The 17,370-nt window shown below is 46.3% G+C and overlaps 1 protein-coding gene across 3 annotated transcripts in view; it reads right to left on the reverse strand.

Moving 5' to 3' along the window:
- Positions 1–17,370, reverse strand: part of c26h19orf44 (chromosome 26 C19orf44 homolog) — a 43,606-nt gene that overhangs the window by 19,676 nt on the left and 6,560 nt on the right. For 2 of the 3 annotated variants that reach the window (XR_013495528.1, XM_078198068.1), the window contains exons 1-4: positions 12,548–12,651; positions 6,002–6,110; positions 3,759–4,490; positions 28–238 (exon numbers count right to left, since the gene is read on the reverse strand). Coding sequence is in view for 2 of the 3 variants with exons in the window: in XM_078198068.1 (XP_078054194.1) it covers positions 28–238; positions 3,759–4,490; positions 6,002–6,109 (1,051 nt within the window). In the remaining variant the exon portion in view is untranslated. Of the gene's footprint in view, positions 1–27; positions 239–3,758; positions 4,491–6,001; positions 6,111–12,547; positions 12,652–17,370 lie in introns of those variants that run through there. The other variant, XM_078198069.1, reaches the window with a different exon arrangement.

Below are 17,370 nucleotides of genomic sequence, written 5' to 3' on the forward strand. Positions count from 1 at the left end.
TAATGTTAGGCACAAAGAGGTACTCACCATCAGAGGACTCATTGTCAAGACTTTTTACATCCTCAGCAACAGAGGGTTCAGTAAAGAGCTCATCCAGAGACTTAATCTCACTCCGTTCAGATGGAGAAGATGGGAGTCGTTTCACAAACTTCATTCTTGGAGACTGAGTCAGAGGGGAGCCCACATTAGGAGGAGAGGGCATTCTCAACTGGCACCTTGGATAGTTTCTCAAGATAGACTAGATGTAAACAAAATGCAAGTCAATGACTATCATGAGTTAAAAGCATACCAGGAAGTACAATCAAATATTTATAATAAATTGGGGCGGTGATGGCCTAGTGGTATTATCACTAGACTATTAATCCAGAAACTCAGCTAAGGTTCGAATCCCGCCATGGTAGATGTTTCCTCACAAACAGTGAGGAAATCTGTGAACGGTATCAGGCAGACAAAAAATTAATGGAATGGGTAAGCAGGTGTAATTTAATGTGGTTTTAAGTATGAACTGGGGTATAACTCAAAAGATGCTCAATGAAGAGAAAACCAGTGATTCAAAAACAATTTCCTGAAAGTGCAAGTACAGATGGAGAAAAGTATATTAAATATCATGTACTTTGCATTTTACAAAAGGAGGTATACAGTTAAAGGGTAAAGAAATTATAAGTTTAAATTATTATCCAGATCATTCTTCTAAGAAAGGATTGCAAAGCCATGGGAAACAGTTAACGTGGATTAATCATAACAAAGTCATGAATGGGAAACCATAGTTATAAGAAAAATTTGTGAAAGAAAAAGAAACAGTTGTGCAGAGAAGACTAAGAGTAGATTTTTACATTATGCAAAGTTTTGATCAGTGATTGGGAAAGGCTTCCATCTGGCTGGGGAGTAAGTGATGAGTGTCATCTATTTGAAATAGGGAGTGAGACAGGAGGTTGAGAAATGCTATGACAGAGAGATATGGGAAGCCTTGGCCACAGTGAGTGGTTGAGGTGGAGTCCATTGAAATTATTAAGGGAAAATTGGATAAATGTTTGAAATGAGGGAGGATACAAGAGTGTGTAGGGCCATGGGATTCATGTTGGATTGCTCAGTCAAAGAGTTGTATCAAATAAATGGACTGAATGTGCTTTAAAATTGTACCATTCTATAGGTAACTGACAGGTCCAACTATGATGTGGAGATGCCGGCATTGGACTGGGGTGGGCATAGTAAGAAGTCTCACAACACCAGGTTAAAGTCCAACAGGCTTATTTGGTAGCACGAGCTTTCGGAGCGCTGCCCCTCACTCACCTGATGAAGGGGCAGCGCTCCGAAAGCTCGTGCTACTAAATAAACCTGTTGGACTTTAACCCGGTGTTGTGAGACTTTTTACCATGTCCAACTACAGTGTTGTTAATGCCAGGAAAGATCCAATTGTGTTATAAACCAAGAGGTTTGGAGGAAGCATTAATGAGGACTTGTCTGTTTTATGATACGGCTACTATTTTCCAATGGCACTTGCCACAAGTAGCTTCAAGGCACAAGATGAGAACAGCACAACCAAAAACAGGCAGCTGCTCCAGGAAGGCAAAACCCAGCCAGCTGTTGGACCAATTCCTCAGGATTTCAGCTACTATGCCCAGGTCTGAAACACACTTCTAAACCCAGTTGCATGACCTATAATCCATAACATTTCTCTAATCGGGTGCATTGGGAACTTCACAAAATACATATCTGTTGGGATATGAACTAAGAGTGGCATGTAATGTAACATTAGAACTTGGAGTTAGGACAAGAAGAGACATGTGCTAACTTCCTCTGCGCAATCCATATTCACCCTATATTCAGCAGCCCCAGGGGATCCCAAGGCCATTTTAAAAAAATGAACCCTGCTGTATCCCTCGGTTCACACAGGAACAAAATATAAGCACCAGTGGTACTTGCTAAGCTGTGTGTGTGTGCACAGTTTCACAGCAGCCTGGAAGATATTGTTCAGGTCACATTCTGGATTAAAAGCCACGCATGCGCAACCATGCAATAAAATTTAAAGGGCCCATGCATTGCAAATCTGACTTAGCTTAACAACAGAATCTTACATGGAGCATTGCTCCATGTAATGCTTTACTCCCCCTTCCCTTGTATGATTACCACCCCTGACCAGGAGACTCACTGGGCAAACCCACTAGTCAGTCTGTTCAAGTATGTGTTTATAAAAGCTTTGTCACCTGCAAAACAGCAGTTATTTTGTTTTCAAAAACCCAAGAAAGGGATCTGCATTCTTGTCCAACTAAACAAAATAAAATTATTTGAAATAAAGGGGAAAAAATATGTGATATATTTTCTCTTCAAATTGTTTTTTTATCGCATTCCCATTTTCTGGCCTCCACTAAATTCTGCATCTACATCTCTGCTAGCCATCTGAAAACATGCAAAGGTCCTGTTAACCCATCACTTCTATGCTCCCTGACCTAAACCAGTATTAACAATGCGTTGCGTCTAAACTTCTTATCGAAAGAAAACTATGGTGCCGAAAGAGGCCACTCAGCCATCATGTCTGGACTGGACAAAAAAAACTAGCAACTCATTTTAATCAATTATTCTAGCACCTACTCCATAGCCTTGGAGATCCAGATACCATTAAAATGAATTGAGCATTTCACCCTCAGTAACCAATTTAGGCAGTGAATTCCAGATGTCTACCTCCCTCTGGGTGAAAAGGCTTTTCCTCATGTCCCCTCTATCCTTCTATCAATCACCTGAAATCTATGCCCCCTTTGTTATTGACCCTCAGCTAAGGGACACAGGTATTTTCTGTCTACCCCATCTATGCCCCTCATCAATTTGTACACCTCAATTAGGTCACCCTCAGCCTCCTCTGTTCTCAGGAAAACAACCCTACCCTATCCAATCTCTCCTCACAGCTGCAATTTTCATGCCCTGGCAACATTCTTGTAAATCTCCTCTGCACGCTCTCCAGAGCAATTATGTCCTTCCTGTAATGTGGTGCCCAGAACTGTACACAAAATTCCAGCAGTGGCCGAAATAGCGCTTTATACACTTCCATCATTACATCCCTGCTTTTGCATCCAATACCTTTCCAGATAAAGGAAAGCATTCCATATGCTTTCTTGACCATCTTGACTACCTGTCCCACTGCTTTCAAGGCATGCACTCCAAGGTCTCTCACTTCTCCAACCCCTCTCAATATCCTCCTGTTTACAGAGTATTCCCTTGCTTCGTTTGCCCTCCCCAAATGCATTACCTCACACTTTTCCAGATTGAATTGCATCTGCCACTTCCCTGTCCACTCAACCAAACCATCGATATCTTTCTGGAGTCTACAGTTATCATCTTCACTATCAACTACACTGCCAATTTTTGTGTCATCTGCAAAGCTCCCAATCATGTCTCCCAGTCAAGTCTAATCATTATTATATACAACAAACAGCAAGGACCCCAAGACTGAGCCCTGTGGAACATCACTGGAAACTGTTTTCCATTTGCAAAAAACAAAAAATTCCTCATCCTCCCCATGTCTCTAATCCCCTTTTCCCGTCTTTCTAACCCCCTTTTCCCATCTCTCTAACCACCTCCTCCCATCTCTTCAACCCCCTCCTCCCATCTCTTCAACCCCTTCCTCACTTGCCTCCTCATGTCCTTATGTGGTTCAGTGTGAAACATTGTCTGAAAATCCTCCTGTAAAACACCTTGGAATGTTTTACTATGTTAAAGACAATGTAAATGAAAGCTGTTGAAGTCGTATTGTGTGGGTTCACTACCTGGTTACGCAACTTGGAACTTTGTTGTGGAGTCCTACGTGATATTTTTGAGAGTTCACTTTCGTCAGAGAGTTCTAAGGAGGCTCCTAGCATCTTTCTCATTTCCTCCTCATCACTGTCAATTGTGATCACTCTAACTGGAGTTCGAGGATGTGCATTATGTTGGTCTTTCTTTGAAGATCCCATTTCTTTCTTTGGACCCCTGATGTTATACTCCTGCTTTGTTGCAGTAGCTGCCATTCTCTTCAGGAATCTGCTTCCTTTTCCACTTAACTCGCTGCTTGATTTGGGGGAAAGTTGTTTCTCATCAGAAGTGCACAAATCCTCATCAGAATCAATCATGTGTGCATTCAGTCTTCTACTCATGATTTTGTTTTCTATTTGCGCCAGTCTGGCAAGTGCAGCACTGGAGGATCGGACCCACGGTGAGGCAGCATCTGCTCCGCTTAAGTCTACTTCATTAGCTTTCTTCAACATGCTCTTGCTCACAGTGGGATTTTGCGACACTGCCAATTTGTTTGCTTTTTTCAAGAAGCGACTGCCAGTCAATGACAGCTGCCTGATACTTTCTGCTGGCTTTAGAGTGGCTGCAGTTTTTGAATATCGATTTTCTTTCCATTCTCTGTTCACTACACCCTCCACTGAAAGGTCACTTTGGTCACTAATTTCATGGAGGTTGAATGGATTAATCTTCATGGAATTGCTCTTCTTATAGAGAGTGTTCATATATTCCTGCAAATATCAGAGTGACAAATTAGAAAAAGGTTGCTATTGTTACCTCAAAGAAACACGTACACATTGAAGGAGGTTCAGCAGTGGAACACACATTGTTAATGTCTGTAATTCCGATTCAGAGTTGAGCCAATGAAATGAGTCAGGAACTTTGCCATAAGGGAGAAAGAGGAGGGAAAATAATTGTGCAGGGGAGTATTGCGTGCATCACAGCAGTAACATTAATAACTTGATTGACTGAACTTTCATAGTATGTCTGAAGTAATGTAGGTTTGAGACAATATTAGATATAATGAGAAATAAAAACAAGAGAAGACATAAGAGTGTTAAAATTGTGAGGTTCATAAGATTATATTTTGGGACTGTAACTTTAAATTTAGGTTAAATGGAAGGAGTAATGTGATCCATCCTGCAGTCTGCCTGATACTAAGACCAGGTGGTTAGATTGTTAGAGATCAATGGAAGGCTTCGATTGTTTTACTGAGGAGAAGGTGCAAGATATTTATGCTGAGACAATGGCAGCAGCCTCCAAGTATACCATGAGTAGACTAAGAGTCTTCCAAAGTCCCAGAAAATGTTGTTGGTATTGGGTTGTGAATGGTCCATTTACTTCCAAAATAATAGGGAGTTGGGATCAATAGTTAATGAATAATTCTACTGAAGTACAATGCTAACGTGTTTCACATTGCCATAGGGAAGAGGACAGAGGAAGCCAATTTTGAGATAAGGTTACAGGCTTCCCTACAAATCAAATACTATACCACAGACGGAGAATAGGTTTGTTTGGGATGGTCTGCAGCTATCTGAGAGGGATATGTCAGAAGATAAAAGCTGCCTGTTCTGCACATGAAGCAGAGAAAATGTTGACTCTATTGTGCACCATAGGTGGGAGCTTGCACTCAGATTGAAGAGGTAAGAGTTTGTGAGGATTTAGAGGAGATTGGAAGACTCACCTAGCATGAACTAAAAGGAAAGAATAGTGTAACCCTCGCAGTGAAAATCAGTTCTAGAATTAGAACCAACTGGGAAAGGAGAAAGGAAGCAAGTCATTGGAAGCTGAAAATAATTTTAGACTGGTTTCTGGAGGATGAAGTGTCCACTTAAGGGACAATGTAACATACAACTGTAACAGGAGATTTTCAGTAGTGCGAGAAGTTAAATGGGGAATCTGTTTTCTGTAGTATAAAGGAAGTTGCCTAGAAAAAAAGAAAATAGTGGTTAGCATACAATAGAGGTTTTGAATAACTTCTTAGTGAAAGTTTAAAAACCCAAAATCCTGAACCCTGAAATTCTTTCAGCTGTTAACTAGAAGTTTGAATTGGTGTCTAGAGAGGTCGTAACGTGAGACACACTTTGTGACTAGCTATAGGGGTTGGAGATAGATAATAGATGGATGGAAAGTGGAAAAGGACTAAAGAAAATTATTAAAGTCAGCAACCCAGAAGCCTGATAAGCAAAAAGGTTGCAACTAAGCGTGTCGAAAAGATACTTTTAAAGACAATTTTCATTACCTGCAGTTCATCCCCAGAGTCCTCAAAGCTTCCTAATGTTCTCTGTCCAGATAGCTGAGTCTGTGCTCTCGCCAGGGCAGAACTCTTCAATCCACCTCTCCTGAACATCCTTACAAAAACAAAGCACAAGGTCAGGAAAAGTGGGTCACAAACCTGCATCCTTTCAGTGATAAATTAATAATCAATTGCATAAAAACAGGCTCACAGTCCCCTGTTGCATCCCTACTCTCAAAACTGCCCGTCTATTGCAGCTTTCTCAGTTGTAAGGGATGCTTGCTAACTAGTAGTTAGTGCTGTTATTTTTATATATCAGAATTTACCTGAAAATGTAAAGAAGAGCTCCTCCAGGACTCCTGAGTAAATACACCTTGTCTGGGCTGAGCTGGAGCAGTGAGGAGGACATAAACCTAGCCAGAAGAACAGCATTTATCGCTATTCTAATCTCTACAAGTGTTGCTGCATGCGGACTGAACTGCTCATGGATCTGGAGTCACATGTAGGCCAAACTAGGTAAGGATGGCAGATTTCTTTCCCTAAAGGACTTTAGTGACCGAGATGGGTTTTGACAACAATCGTCAATGGTTTTATGGTCATCATTAGACTTTAATACCAGATTTTATTGAAATCAAATTTCACCATTTGCCATGGTGGAATTCAGATCCAGAGCATGGATCTCTGGCTTATTAGTCCAATGACAATACCACTGCATCACTGCATTTTGTGAACAGGACATACCTGGACATTTTCTACAGATGCCAGTGTTGCAACTGTACTGGAACAGCTTGGCTCAGGGCACAGCTCGTTCTGCAGCACAAGTCTTCAATACGACAGTCGGGATGCTGTCAGGGTCCATAGTGTGACGCTACTGTGCCTTTAAGAAATGTATTTTAAACATGTTCTCTACAGTTATAGGCAGGCACCAAGCTGTCTGCCCTTTTATTGCTGCTAAAAGGCATATAATGGGCCTATTTGTTTGTTTTAATTTGGGCTTAATGTTTGATTAGGTCCCCCATGGTCGGCTTATGATGAAAGTAAGGAGGTGTGGGATAGAGGGAAAGTTGGCAGATTGGATAGGTAATTGGCTATCTGATCGAACCCCAAGAGGCCAACAACGAACACAATGAGACAGCCAATGAACCGGAACAGCCGACAGAGAGATCCGCAGTGCATCCGAAGAGGAAAGAGTCGAATTGGACTCCTCCGGAAGGCCGCTGCCCTCGACTTGACATGTATGCCCAAGCCGTCAGGAGGAGCGTCAACACCAAATTCATCAGCCGCACTCACAAGACAGCCCCGAACATCACCCAAGCACAACGTAACGCCATCCACGCTCTCAAGACCAACCGCAACATTGTCATCAAACCAGCAGACAAAGGAGGGGCCATCGTCATACTGAACAGAACGGATTACTGCAAAGAAGTGTACCGACAACTCAACAACGAGGAACACTACAGACAGTTACCTGCAGATCCGACCAAAGAACACACCCGTCAACTCAACACTCTGATCAAGACCTTTGATCCGGACCTTCAGAACACCCTCCGTGCTCTCATCCCACGTACTCCCCGCGTTGGAGATCTCTACTGCCTCCCGAAGATACACAAGGCAAACACACCCGTCCGTCCCATCGTATCGGCTAATGGGACCCTGTGCGAGAACCTCTCCGGCTATGTCGAGGGCATCCTGAAACCCATTGTACAAAGAACCCCCAGCTTTTGTCGCGACACAACGGACTTCCTACAGAAACTCGGCACACATGGAGCAGTTGAACCAGGAGCGCTCCTCGTCACAATGGATGTCTCGGCACTCTACACCAGCATCCCCCATGACGATGGCATTGCTGCAACGGCCTCAGTGCTCAGCGCCAACAACTGCCAGTTTCCAGATGCAATTTTACATCTCATCCGCTTCATCCTGGACCACAATATCTTCACCTTCAACAACCAGTTCTTCATCCAGACACACGGAACAGCCATGGGGACCAAATTCGCACCTCAATATGCCAACATCTTCATGCACAGGTTCGAACAAGACTTCTTCACCGCACGGGACCTTCAACCGATGCTATACACTAGATACATCGATGACATTTTCTTCCTTTGGACTCATGGTGAACAATCACTGGAACAACTCTATGATGACATCAACAAGTTCCATCCCACCATCAGACTCACCATAGACTACTCTCCGGAATCGGTTGCATTCTTGGACACACGCATCTCCATTAAGGACGGTCACCTCAGCACCTCACTGTACCGCAAGCCCATGGATAACCTCACGATGCTCCACTTCTCCAGCTTCCACCCTAAACACGTTAAAGAAGCCATCCCCTACGGACAAGCCCTCCGTATACACAGGATCTGCTCGGATGAGGAGGATCGCAACAGACACCTCCAGACGCTGAAAGATGCCCTCATAAGAACAGGATATGGTGCTAGACTCATTGATCAACAGTTCCAACGCGCCACAGCGAAAAACCGCACCAACCTCCTCAGAAGACAAACACGGGACACAGTGGACAGAGTACCCTTCGTTGTCCAGTACTTCCCCGGAGCGGAGAAGCTACGGCATCTCCTCCGGAGCCTTCAACATGTCATTGATGAAGACGAACATCTCGCCAAGGCCATCCCCACACCCCCACTTCTTGCCTTCAAACAACCGCACAACCTCAAACAGACCATTGTCCGCAGCAAACTACCCAGCCTTCAGGAGAACAGTGACCATGACACCACACAACCTTGCCACAGCAACCTCTGCAAGACGTGCCGGATCATCGACACAGATGCCATCATCTCACGTGAGAACACCATCCACCAGGTACACGGTACATACTCTTGCAATTCGGCCAACGTTGTCTACCTGATACGCTGCAAGAAAGGATGTCCCGAGGCATGGTACATTGGGGAAACCATGCAGACCCTGCGACAACGGATGAATGAACACCGCTCGACAATCACCAGGCAAGACTGTTCTCTTCCTGTTGGGGAGCACTTCAGCGGTCACGGGCATTCGGCCTCTGATATTCGGGTAAGCGTTCTCCAAGGCGGCCTTCGCGACACACGACAGCGCAGAGTCGCTGAGCAGAAACTGATAGCCAAGTTCCGCACACACGAGGACGGCCTCAACCGGGATATTGGGTTCATGTCACACTATTTGTAACCCCCACAGTTGCGTGGACCTGCAGAGTTTCACTGGCTGTCTTGTCTGGAGACAATACACATCTTTTTAGCCTGTCTTGATGCTCTCTCCACTCACATTGTTTTGTTTCTTAAAGACTTGATTAGTTGTAAGTATTCGCATTCCAACCATTATTCATGTAAATTGAGTCTGTGTCTTTATATGCTCTGTTTGTGAACAGAATTCCCACTCACCTGAAGAAGGGGCTTAGAGCTCCAAAAGCTTGTGTGGCTTTTGCTACCAAATAAACCTGTTGGACTTTAACCTGGTGTTGTTAAACTTCTGACTGTATCTGATCGAAGACAGAGGGTGGTGGTGGATGGAAAGTTTTCGGACTGGAGGCAGGTTGCTAGCGGAGTGCCACAGGGATCAGTGTTTGGTCCTCTGCTCTCTGTGATTTTTATTAATGACTTAGAGGAGGGGGCTGAAGGGTGGATCAGTAAATTTGCTGATGACACCAAGATTGGTGGAGTAGTGGATGAGGTGGAGGGCTGTTGTAGGCTGCAAAGAGACATAGATAGGATGCAAAGCTGGGCTGAAAAATGGCAAATGGAGTTTAACCCTGATAAATGTGAGGTGATTCATTTTGGTAGGACTAATTTAAATGTGGATTACAGGGTCAAAGGTAGGGTTCTGAAGACTGTGGAGGAACAGAGAGATCTTGGGGTCCATATCCACAGATCTCTAAAGGTTGCCAGTCAAGTGGATAGAGCTGTGAAGAAGGCCTATAGTGTGTTAGCTTTTATTAACAGGGGGTTGGAGTTTAAGAGCCGTGGGGTTATGCTGCAACTGTACAGGACCTTGGTGAGACCACATTTGGAATATTGTGTGCAGTTCTGGTCACCTCACTATAAGAAGGATGTGGAAGCACTGGAAAGAGTGCAGAGGAGATTTACCAGGATGCTGCCTGGTTTGGAGGGTAGGTCTTATGAGGAAAGGTTGAGGGAGCTAGGACTGTTCTCTCTGGAGCGGAGGAGGCTGAGGGGAGACTTAATAGAGGTTTATAAAATGATGAAGGGGATAGATAGAGTGAACGTTCAAAGACTATTTCCTCAGGTGGATGGAGCTATTACAAGGGGGCATAACTATAGGGTTCGTGGTGGGAGATATAGGAAGGATATCAGAGGTAGGTTCTTTACGCAGAGAGTGGTTGGGGTGTGGAATGGACTGCCTGCAGTGATAGTGGAGTCAGACACTTGAGGAACATTTAAGCGGTTATTGGATAGGCACATGGAGCACACCAGGATGATAGGGAGTGGGATAGCTTGATCTTGGTTTCAGATAAAGCTCGGCACAACATCGTGGGCCGAAGGGCCTGTTCTGTGCTGTACTGTTCTATGTTCTATTCTATGTTATATGTTCTATTAATGTAATGTCCAGGAGTTTTCAACCATTTTGAATTGTCTGGTTTGCGACTGATTGACAGGTCAAGGTCAGGTGGTTCCTTCACAGGGAAAATCCAAGAATGATTTTCAGTTTAGTTAGAAGCTGTTGGGCTCCAGACTGAAAATTATTTCTGTCTCTCTCCCTGGTATTGGAAACTTAGCTCTTGGTGGCAGGTTACCTCGCAACTAGAGCCAAAGTCAGCTGAAAGTTCCAGGGCCAGAAGATATCAGTGTTTTCAACTCACCATCCAAAGGAGCAAATCACAGAGGGGGTTGGAATGCTGCAAGATCCAGCATCATGTGAACATACAAAGAACAAAACAGCACAGGAACAGGCCCTTTGGCCCTCCAAGCCCGTGCCGCTCCCTGGTCCAAACTAGACCATTCTTTTGTATCCCTCCATTCCCACTCCGTTCATATGGCTGTCTAGATAAGTCTTAAACGTTCCCAGTGTGTCCGCCTCCACCACCTTGCCTGGCAGCGCATTCCAGGCCCCCACCACCCTCTGTGTAAAATATGTCCTTCTGATATCTGTGTTAAACCTCCCCCCCTTCACCTTGAACCTATGACCCCTCGTGAACGTCACCACCGACCTGGGGAAAAGCTTCCCACCGTTCACCCTATCTATGTTTTTCATAATTTTACACACCTCTATTAAGTCTCCCCTCATCCTCCGTCTTTCCAGGGAGAATACTTAGTTTATGTGCTAAACCAAAACCGGGATATTTGTTTGTAAGAATGTTTGTTTGGTTGGAACAGTACTTTGAGCTGTTAAGATTTATATATCATGGCTGTGTTTTGTAACTGCAAAAGTTATTGCTAATTTTCTTTCAATGTGTTAACTGTAATCTTAAATTAACTTTGTTTGATAAAAACTCCCTAGTGGGTTGTTTGAATCATACCTGGAGTGAAACATCTTATGCTTACCCATACCAAACTTCAAAGTACTTATGATCTGGGCTGACTTCTTAAAACACCTTGGAATTTCTGACCTGATTTTAACAATAACCTTTGCTGTCTCCAATGCCCAGAAGTTTCACATGGAATTAATCAAATTGGCTGAAGACTGGCATCTGTGATGCAGGGAACCTCCGGAGGAGGCTGGGATGGATGATCTGTTTGGCTGAAAATGTTTGCAAATGTTTCAGTTCTGTCTTTTCAATGGATGTGCTGGGCTCCCAATCATTGAGGATGGGAATGTTTGTGCAGCCTCCTCCTGTTAATGGCTTAACTGCCCATTCCTATTCATCACTGGAGTGGTGGGACTGCTGAACTAATGCATTTTGTGGGTTGTTTTCTCCATGCTGAAATGGAATTAAGTGACACTTATAATAAAAAAGGTTGAGACCAACAAATGTACAGGAATGTTAATAAAGGTGTCAGCTGTGACTCAGTGGGTAGCACTCTCATCTGAGTCCGAAAGGTGTGGGTTTAAGTCCCACGTTTGGAGTTGAACACAAAAATCTATATTGACACTTTAGTGCAGTTCTGAGGGAATGCCGCACTCTCAAAGGTATTATCTTTTGAATGATGTTAAACTGTCCTCTCATGTAGAGGTAAAAGATCCCATAGATTTTGAAGAAAAGCAGGAGTTTTATCCCCAGTGTCCTGGCTGATGTTTATCCCTCAATCAACATCACAAAAACAGATTATCTGGTCATCATGTTGTTGTTTGTGGGATCTTGCTGTGTGCAAATTGGCTGCCACCTATCCTACAACAGTAACAAGACTTCAAAATACTCCATTGACGGCCGAGTCTTTTGGGACATCGAGTGGTGGTGAAAGGCACTATATAAATGCAAGACTTTGCCTTTTTTTTAAAAAGACTGCCGGTTGCAGAAATCTGAGGCAGAAAGTGCTGGAAGCACACAGATTATCAGCTAGTCTGTGTGCAGAGGGCTTTGGGGGGGGATATGAACGCTGCTCTCTCCGCTGCCAGACCCGCGGTGTGTTTGTGCTTCATAAATAAACTCTTCACATTTACCTTTTAATCCAATCAAACGGCCCAAACTCTTAAAACAGAACCGGCTGCCGCTGGCGGACCACACTTCCGGCGTTGCCTGGTTACCCAGTGTTCCCGGTGAGGGGTCCGGGTGCCGGTGTTCCCCGGGCTGAGGGTCCGGGTGCCGGTGTTCCCCGGGCTCGGGGTTCCGGTGTCGCCTGCTCCCTGGCGGCACAGCGCCATCTATCTGGCTCCAGCACTCAGTAAATATTGCCTCACGATAACCTTTGTTACAATAATAATTGGAGAAGATATTGCCTTTTAAAGTGTTACTCACAGTGCTATAACAGGAGCTTGTTGTCTTTTTTTTTGTTATCTTTTGGCATTTTATTCCCGATCAGAAATCCAATTCAGAACTGATCCAAGCTGACAAGACAGGCCATACCTCCCACCTTGGTCTGAATCAAACAACATGCAAGCTGACAGGGTGAGGCATTACACCCGCTCCCGGGCTTGATCTGAGCTTCACCTTAGCCAAATGGCCCAGATGGCTTTCAACAAATTGCTTCAGGTGAAGCCTCAGTATAACCTTAACTATCTTGTTTGCTTTTTTTAAAGTCACTTTTCTGAATGTCTGCTTCCCTGGATTAAAAACCCGTGTCTCTCCTTTTTCCTCATTGATTAAGAACCTTGGCAATGTCATAATCCGTCTTGGGCCACTGGTCTCAAATGGTTCATGCGAGTTTATGCTCCACACGAGTCTCTTCCCATATCCCTCTTCACCTAACCTGTTCGACATAATCTACAATTCCTTTCTTCCTCATGTCTCCATCGAGCCTTACCTTAAATGTGCCACTGCTACTTGCCTCAACTACTCTTTATTGCAACTTCCATATGCTAACAACTCTGAGTAAAGAAGTTTCCCCTGAATTCCCTACTGGAGTTATTAGTTATTATTGTAAATTTACAATACCTTTTTTGGTTTCTGCCACATTTGAAAAGATCTTTTGTGTCCCTGTGGTGAACCATCGTTGGTTCACCACTGGGGTTTGTTACCATGTTACTGTTGGGCTAGGGTGTTATTACTGTGGGGGTTGTACTATGTTGTTGGGTTAGAGTGTTTACCTGTTATAAGTGTTACCATGGCACATTCCAGTGGGGTCCCGCCTCCGGTGGCAGGGTATAAGACCCCCTGCTCCGGCAGGACCCCTTCAGTCTGAACTGGTGTATTCGTGTTAGTAGTTTCATTGTTACTGTATTAAAGCCTTCAATACTAAAGCCTTGATTCCATGTGCTCATTGACGCGCATCAATTTAATACAGTAAACAGAGAGTATGGAACAGATTCTAAAACCGGATCGTCTGACACTGGACCCACGTGCGGTCGGTGCAGCTAACACATTCGACCATTGGTGGAAGTGCTTTGAGGACTACCTGGCAGCCTCGGTAGCTATCACTACAGACAGTGATAGACTCCAGGTCCTCCACGCGAGGGTAAGCGACACGATTTACCTAGCCATTTGTGCAGCTCCCACTTACCAGGGTGCCGTCGAGCTCCTAAAGAATAGGTACATTACGCCACCCAACGAGATACATGCTCGTTACCTCCTCGCTACACGACGTCGGCAGTCGGGCGAAACCATAGAGGATTATGCCAATGAGCTCCTGCAGCTGGCCAGGGGTTGCGACTGTAAGGACGTCTCCGCCGAGCAGTACATGTACGACCTCGCCCGAGACGCGTTCGTAGCAGGGGTAGGGTCCTCGTACATCAGGCTTAAATTACTAGAAAAGGGGAAACTCAACTTGACCCAGGCAATGGGGATGGCCGCGAGGTTGGAGGCGGCGTCGAAGAGCTTGGCGCTGTACCCCGAGGACCACGTGCAGTCAACGTGGTTGGAGCAAGCTCTGCTCCCTCCTCGCCCCGCGAACCCGCGCTCCCAGATCGATTCGACGACGGCGGCAGCTCCAGGTGGCCAGCGATGCTATTTTTGCGGTGGGGCCAAGCATCCACGGCAACAGTGTCCGGCAAGAATGGCAATCTGCAGCCAGTGCGGTAAAAAAGGCCACTACGGCAAAGTCTGCAGGTCCAAACCTAAAAACGGCAGTGCAGTTTGTAACCCTCCAGAACGGAGACCATCTCTTTCGGCGTTGCAGTACCCACGAGGTCCGACCACGTGCGATCTCAGGACGGCGCCATCATGGCAAACAGAGGAGGAGGAAGACCACCAGGAGTCGCTGCGCTTGGCGCCCTCGCCCACGTGCGATTCATGGGGGCGGCCATCATGGTCCACGACGACTAGGAGCGACCAGCAGGGGTCCTCAGCATCCACATCGGCAGCATGCAGTGACGCCCAGGGGCCAACGGTGGCGTCGATCTCTCTGGATCAGACCAGGCATTACAGACTGGAACATTCTATGATGGAGGTAAAGGTTAGTGGCAGAACTGTGAATTGTCTGTTTGACAGTGGGAGCACCGAAAGTTTCATACACCCTGAAACTGCTAAAAGGTGTGGACTCCGGGTTCTCCCTGCCAAACAGACAATTTCCATGGCATCACAGTCCCGGTCTGAACCGATCCAAGGACGATGTATGGTAACTCTTGAGGTACAGGGCACAGTTTACGAGCAATACAGGCTCCTTGTGCTACCTCACCTTTGCGCGCCAATTATCCTCGGACTAAACTTTATGGTCCACATGAAGAGTGTGATCCTACAGTACGGTGGGCCACTCCCTTCACTGGCAGTAGGGAACCAGCCGCAGCCTCCAAATTGCCCAAAGCGCCCCGCGTGCAATCTATCCATCCTGAAGATCACGACACCATCCCTTTTTAAAAATCTGGTACCTGGCTGCAAGCCCATCGCTACTAAAAGTAGGCGTTACAGCGCTGAGGACCGGATCTTTATTAGATCTGAGGTTCAGCGGCTCCTCAAGGAAGGGATCATACAGGCCAGTGCTAGTCCGTGGAGAGCGCAGGTCGTGGTAGTCAAAAGCGGGAACAAACCTCGGATGGTCATCGACTATAGTCAGACCATTAATAGATACACGCAGCTGGATGCGTATCCTCTCCCGCGCATTTCTGATATGGTCAATCAGATTGCGCAGTACCGAGTGTTTTCTACCATAGACCTTAAGTCCGCCTACCATCAACTCCCCATCCGCCCAGAGGACCGACAATATACGGCCTTTGAGGCGGATGGTCGTCTATACCAATTCCTCAGGGTTCCATTTGGTGTCACCAATGGGGTCTCGGTCTTCCAGCGTGCTATGGACCGAATGGTGGACCAGAATGGGTTGCGGGCTACCTTCCCGTACCTGGATAACGTCACCATCTGCGGCCATGACCAGCAGGACCACGACACGAATCTCCAACACTTTCTGCGCACTGCATCTCGCCTGAATCTGACCTATAACAGGGAGAAGTGCGTATTCCGTACGCGTAAGTTAGCCATCCTCGGATACGTGGTGGAAAACGGGGTCATTGGCCCTGATCCAGACCGTATGCGCCCACTCACTGAACTTCCCTTGCCCGCTAGCACGAAAGCACTGAGGAGATGCCTCGGGTTCTTTTCGTATTATGCACAGTGGGTCCCCAACTACGCGGACAAAGCTCGTCCGCTCATTAAGTCCACGACCTTCCCACTTACGCCGGAGGCCCAATTGGCCTTCAAGGTTTTGAAAAGCGACATCTCGAAAGCCACGATGCACGCGGTGGATGAATCCATCCCTTTCCAGGTGGAGAGTGATGCATCTGACTTCGCCCTAGCCGCCACACTAAACCAGGCAGGCAGGCCCGTCGCGTTTTTTTCCCGCACCCTTCAAGGCCCAGAGATTCGGCACTCAGCGGTGGAAAAGGAGGCTCAGGCCATTGTGGAGGCAGTCAGACACTGGCGCCATTACCTGGCAGGTAAGCGGTTCACCCTGATCACGGATCAACGATCCGTGGCGTTTATGTTCAATAACACGCAGAGGGGCAAGATCAAGAACGATAAGATCTTGCGGTGGAGAATTGAGCTCTCCACCTATAATTACGATATTATGTATCGTCCAGGGAAGCTCAATGAGCCCTCGGATGCCCTCTCGCGTGGAACATGCGCCATCATGCAGGAGGACCGCTTGAAGGCTCTCCACAATGATCTGTGTCATCCTGGAGTCACCAGACTCTACCACTTCATCAAAGCCCGCAACCTGCCCTACTCGGTGGAGGAGGTCAGGTCAGTAACTAGAAGCTGTCGGATTTGCGCAGAATGCAAACCACACTTTTATCGACCAGACCGGGCACATTTGGTCAAGGCCACTCGCCCTTTTGAGAGGCTGAGTGTGGATTTTAAGGGCCCCCTTCCCTCAACGGACCGGAATGTCTATTTTCTCAATATAATAGACGAATATTCCCGGTTTCCATTTGTTTTCCCCTGTGCGGACACGTCAACTGCCACCGTCATCAAGGTTTTCAGTGAACTTTTTACCCTGTTCGGGTACCCCTGCTACATTCATAGCGACAGGGGCTCGTCGTTCATGAGCAACGACTTGAGGCAATTCCTGCTCTCATTCGGGATTGCCTCTAGTAGAACCACGAGCTACAACCCTAGGGGTAACGGACAGGTGGAAAGGGAGAATGCTACAGTCTGGAAGGCTGTCCTACTGGCACTGAGATCCAGGGGCCTTCCAGTCTCCCGTTGGCAGGAGGTCCTTCCAAATGCGCTCCATGCTATCCGCTCCCTCCTGTGTACGGCAACCAATGCTACTCCCCACGAGAGGATGTTCTCATTCCCTCGGAAGTCGTCCTCGGGGACCTCATTGCCAGCCTGGTTGACGTACCCAGGACCCGTCCTTCTGCGGCGCCATGTGAGGGCTCGCAAGTCCGACCCC

This window comes from Mustelus asterias, chromosome 26 (assembly GCF_964213995.1).
Source record: "Mustelus asterias chromosome 26, sMusAst1.hap1.1, whole genome shotgun sequence".
Taxonomy (NCBI): Eukaryota; Metazoa; Chordata; class Chondrichthyes; order Carcharhiniformes; family Triakidae; genus Mustelus; species Mustelus asterias.